Source organism: Hippocampus zosterae, unplaced genomic scaffold, assembly GCF_025434085.1.
Source record: "Hippocampus zosterae strain Florida unplaced genomic scaffold, ASM2543408v3 HiC_scaffold_413, whole genome shotgun sequence".
Classification (NCBI taxonomy): domain Eukaryota; kingdom Metazoa; phylum Chordata; class Actinopteri; order Syngnathiformes; family Syngnathidae; genus Hippocampus; species Hippocampus zosterae.
In genome coordinates, this window is record NW_026262943.1 from 13691 (window position 1) to 18615 (window position 4925).

The 4925-nt window shown below is 58.5% G+C and overlaps 2 protein-coding genes across 2 annotated transcripts; one reads left to right on the forward strand and one right to left on the reverse strand.

Annotated features, from left to right (window-relative positions):
• Positions 1-1153: 1153 nt before the first annotated feature.
• LOC127595136 (uncharacterized) lies at positions 1154-2896 on the reverse strand. The gene has a single exon (XM_052056818.1). It carries the CDS (start codon positions 2894-2896, stop codon positions 1154-1156), a length of 1743 nt encoding a protein of 580 aa, XP_051912778.1.
• Positions 2897-2927: 31 nt separating this feature from the next.
• Positions 2928-3923, forward strand: LOC127595137 (chaperone protein DnaJ-like). The gene is given in 3 exon segments (XM_052056819.1): positions 2928-3143; positions 3201-3698; positions 3753-3923. Coding segments are annotated over 3 exon segments (885 nt in total).
• The last annotated feature ends 1002 nt before the right edge of the window (positions 3924-4925 follow it).

Below are 4925 nucleotides of genomic sequence, written 5' to 3' on the forward strand. Positions count from 1 at the left end.
CTGGTGGCACCCGATCTAGGCCACCTTGACCCTTTCCTTTATGAAGACCAGGTAGTAGCCCTCCAGGAAGCGGGTGCAGCCCACGATCCCGAAGGCCTGCTCCCGGCTCTCCACCTCGTATCTGGACTTTAAGTACGCCTTCACTTAGGCATGCGTTTTGAAGGTCTAGGGCTGATCGAGCAAGTCGACCAGTTTGTGGGCAGGCTGCTGCTTGAAGGAGAGGAGCTTGCAGTGGCCTGTTTTTTCCTGCTGAGCCTCGAGGAGCACCCCGCGAGGATGTTTGTAGATGGTGATGTAGTCAAAGCGGTACCAGTCAGCCACGACGGGGTGATAAAGATTCATAAAGAAATGTATGGTCACAAACAAGAAATGTCCAGTGGGCGTTAGGCCAATTGCCTCTGATATATCTATTTGTGAAACAATAAATAATAATAAAGAATGGGGTGCGTTGGGGATGCAACTGATGCCTTCAAGACTGCCTCGTCCGCAGTGCCCACCGACCAGACCCTCAGCCCCACCGTCACCATCACCCGGGACCCCAACTGCAAACTCATCATGCCCAACACCGACGTCGCCAAAAAGGCCATCACCTCCGCCTACCCCAAGGCCAAGATCGAGGAGAAGGACGGGGAGTCCGGCCAGATGCTCATCGAGTGCAACAACAAAGTGGTCTGGGACAAGAAGCAGGACGGGCTGGTCGAGGCCGGCAGTGCAATCACCGTGTTCTAGAGGCTTAAGTCCGCTGCCCAATGACCAGATACCTTCATTTTATTCCTCCTTAAACTCGCGGGAATGCGTTAACCGCGATCGAGCACGCCCCCAGCACCCGCAGCAGTCCTGCCAGCCCCGCCCCGCTCACCCCGTCCCCCGCCTGTTTGCCCACCACCGCAGCCCCTGCGCTTGCCAGCTCGCTGTTCGCCTGCGCCAGGTGGTCGGCAGTGTTTGTCCATGCGCCAGCCGAGGCCACACTGCTCAGGGCAAGCGGCAGCCCACCAACGGCTGCTCCAGGCAGTAGCCCTACCAGCAACGAGCTGTCCAGTTTGCTGGCCAGCACCGGCACTACCAGTGAAACAATGCAAAGCAGAGTAATTCCTGACAGACTGGATTTTGCCCCGATTGCAACGCAGCATTGAGAGTCGGGTTAAACCTCGCCCTAGAGAATGCCGGTCTCTCTCCGGATCTGATCCCGAGCCTCGGTGGTGACCCCCTTGGTGGCTTGAGCACTGGTCCGGACCAGCATTGCGCTGAACATGTACGGCAACATCGCTCCCAGCAGAAGGCCCGCAAACACCCCGTCTTGATAAATTTGCAGAGATTTGGGCTGGTCGGCCAAGAAAGCCCCGTAGAGGGAGAGACTGGCCACCCCTCCGACGACTACGGCCTGCACTCGGGGTGGAGTGAGGGCGTGTGTCAGGATGAGCGCCTGGAGACGTATCCTGGGGTGGTCACCCATCCCGGCCAAGTCTGCCAGCCCGGCGGCGTTTCTCGCAACCGGGATAAATCCGTCCACTGCAATCCGTAACGGCAGGGTGCTAAGCAAGCCCAGGACGGAGAGCGCGAGTCCGTAATAGCCCAGACTCTGCAGCGAGTAGAAGGAGGTGAGTGCTAGGACGAATGTGGGAAGGAAGGTGGAGCGTTGCCCCAAGGCCAGCCCGTAGATGATGTTGGTGGCGGGGCCAGACCTGCAGGCGTTCAAGAGTTCCTGGACGGGCAAGTTGCTGGTCGCACTGGAATATTCAGCCGCCCACAAATAGACAAGCGAGCTCCAGAGCCCGGCACAGACGCACAGGAAAGGGGTGTTGTAGCCGGTAGTGCGGCCCTCCGCGAAATGCACAGTCCTTTCGTGGGTCAGGTACCCTCCAATCCAGATCAGCCCGGTGCTGATAATCCCTGCCACGAAGACGATCGAGCCCAGTCCTGACTCGACATCCCGCTTGCTGTAGACTCGCACCAGCACGAACTGCGAGTAGCTGGCCAACACGCTCCCTATCAGTCCCAGAGCAGGCACCACCAACGCGAAGCTCTGCAGGGAAAGGTCTGCCTCTCCAGTGGAAGTACTCAGATGTGAAGAGGAGAGGAGTAAGGCGGCGCACATAACCCCGCTGAAAGAACTGCAGAGGTCCATACACATGCCTGACAGGTCGGCAACCATCCCTCCCACGTAGTCAGCCACAGTCGCAGGGTTGCGAGGACTGCCCGCAGGCAATTCCTTCTGGATTCTGCCGTCATCTGCGGCAGAGTCAGCTGCCTTGGCGAATATGCAGCCACTCACCTTGCCGATCAGGGCAGAAAAACCTCCGCCTAACGCGTATCCGACCATCGAATGAAACAGTCTGCGCAAGCAGGCCCGTTTGTCGACCGAGTAGTGCTCCAGCTCGCAGCCCTGGAGCACGTAGAGCGTTAGAAGGAGGACTAGGACAGCCAGCAAGTTGATTGCCACCACGGTGAACCCAATCACGCAGCAGGCTTTGAGGGCAATCTTATAGCTTTGGTCGATGTTCTTAGCCGCCTTTGCGGAAGTCCTGGCCGTAACGGAAGTCGCCACCACCAGGCTGAAGTACCCGCAGCCTGCTGACACTGCAACCCCCCAGCCGAAGGCGATCGCCGTGTAGACTGAGGAGGCTAGCGCCAGCCACACTACGATTCCTGCAGCTATCCAAAGCCCTGCTGTCCCTTGCTCCCAAAACAGGTAGAATGCCCCGTTGCGGATTTTCTTCGCAAGCGCCTGGAGCGAGTCCCTGCGAATATCGCTGGTGAGCTTAGAAGCCTCGTCGTCGGCAGAGTCGGCGATGGGCTGGGCGATATCCTTGTAGAGATAGTAGGCCCAGGACAGGGCGAGCGCGGCCCCGGCCAGCACGATTACGACAGAGGCTGCAAAGGATATCTGTTGGAACATCCTCACTAATTAAGTTTGCAGTTGCCACGTAATGATCCTGATCGCCGCTCTGATGCCCTGCAGCTGGGCGATGATCGACCGCACCTACTACACCCGCCTCGGCCTCAACGTCACCGCCACCTAGGCCCAGATCCGGGATGCCTACCGGGCCATGTCCAAGAAGTACCACCCCGACCGTGTCAAGGCTGAGCAACGCGAGGCTGCGCAGACCGCCTACCAGGAAATCAACGTGGCCTACGAGGCGCTTGTCGACCCCGAGAGCAGAGCCAAATACGACAAAATCGGTCCTTCTTTCAGCGACTAGAACTACGCGCAGTTCATCCAGTCGATCACCAAGGACCCGCCTATCCGTATCAGGCACAACGTTGCTCTCAAGGACAAGTTTGCGGAGAAGAAGCTGACCTTCTCGGCCCGGAAGAACAGTGCCTGTCCACACTGCGATGGCACAGGGGCCTTCTCACCCGGTCATATGGGTGATTGCAGGGAGTGCAAGGGTAAGGGCTTTGTGGAACGAAAACAGATGTTCCAAGGTGGCTACTACAACGTGATCCGTGACCTCTGCCCACGCTGCAAGGGCAAAGGCAAGTCCCCGACCAAGCCCTGCTCCCACTGCAAGGGCACTAGGCTGGCCACCACCGACAAGTATTATACCATCGATCTCAAGCGAAGCATGCCCGCCACTTTCGAGATGGTGATCCCGAACCTCGGGGACGAACGGGCCCAGGGTGTGCCTGCCGATGCAATTGTGACGTTCTCGGAACTGCCCGACAAGGACTTCCGCAGGGAGGGAGAGAAGGATCTCGCGACTTAGCTGGAAATTTCTTTAGAGGAGGCTCTTTTGGGCTTTGAAAAGTAGCTGCTGCACATGGATGGACGGGCCATCGCGATCGAGAAGGACGGGGTCAGCCAGCCAGACGAGATATTCAGGGTGAGAGGAGAGGGCATGGTTGATGACCATGACTCGGGGGATCTTCTGGTCAAGCTCAAGGTCAGGCTGCCCCCGCTGTCCCCGCAGAAGGCCGAGTAATTGCTCTCAGAGCTCAAGGTATGATGCCACTCATTTCTTGCCACTGAGCAACATGCGCTCAGACGCCTTGCGGTTCATCTCCCTGATCTTGCACAACGCACGGTGTCTCTCTGCTGAGATCTCTCGGAGCCGCTGCAGGGACTTCGCTCGCTCAGCCTCGAACCTGTCCCGCCGCTGCTGGATGGCCTGGGAGCGGTCAACCACCCTGCTCTCTGTCGACTGGATGCTGGAGGCTTCCAGCAGCTAGATCGTCTGCTGACGGGGTGTGAAGTAGGGCTCCTCGTAGTAGAGTGAGCCGTGGCGGGTGCTGGCCTGCTGGTAGCGCCGGTCGTGCTACATCATGATCCGCTTGGCCTCATCCCCCACGTAGGCCAGTGGCTCCTCTCGGGAGGGGTCTTTGCTCTTCTTGAATTCCAACCAGCCCCGCAATCCACCCCTCTCCTTCTTCCTCTCCCTGAGCTTAATCTCCGGAGAGTAGTCTAGTTGGCGGATCTCGCTCAGCAGAGTGTTGATCTGGGTGAGCTTAGCTAGTGCCAGCTCCCGGCTGTGCTTGTGCCGTGGCATCTGCAATAAAAAGGCCGTGCAAATTATTTGGCAGGCATGCTTCGCGCGCGGGAAGAGACTGACCGCCTGAGGAGGGTCGTTGTCAAGTACGAGATGGCCCCAGAGTTCAAAGCGCTGCTGGAGGAGCACTAGATTGCAGTCGCGCCGTTCAAGATGCCCGAGTTCCTTTGCAAGTCCAAGCCTGCAACGCCCTCTCACCAGTCAACCCAACGCTGGAAGGACCAAGACTTAGTGCTGCTCATCTAAGCCATCCAGCGCAACCTGCAAGCAGAAGCCTCGGGCGACATGCTGACTTCGATCTACATCGACTATTCGATGAAGATGGATCAGCTAGGGAGGCAGCACCCCAGCAAGGCGGAATTCGTGCAGAAGGTCACATAGGACGCAGGGCTGCTGCTGGAGCGCAAGCACCGGAAGGGCAAGCTCGGAGGCCCGCCC

What these genes read in the sequence shown, in the direction of transcription:
- LOC127595136 (XM_052056818.1), bottom strand. Translation starts at nt 2,896, where the DNA reads ATGTTCCAACAGATATCCTTTGCAGCCTCTGTCGTAATCGTGCTGGCC.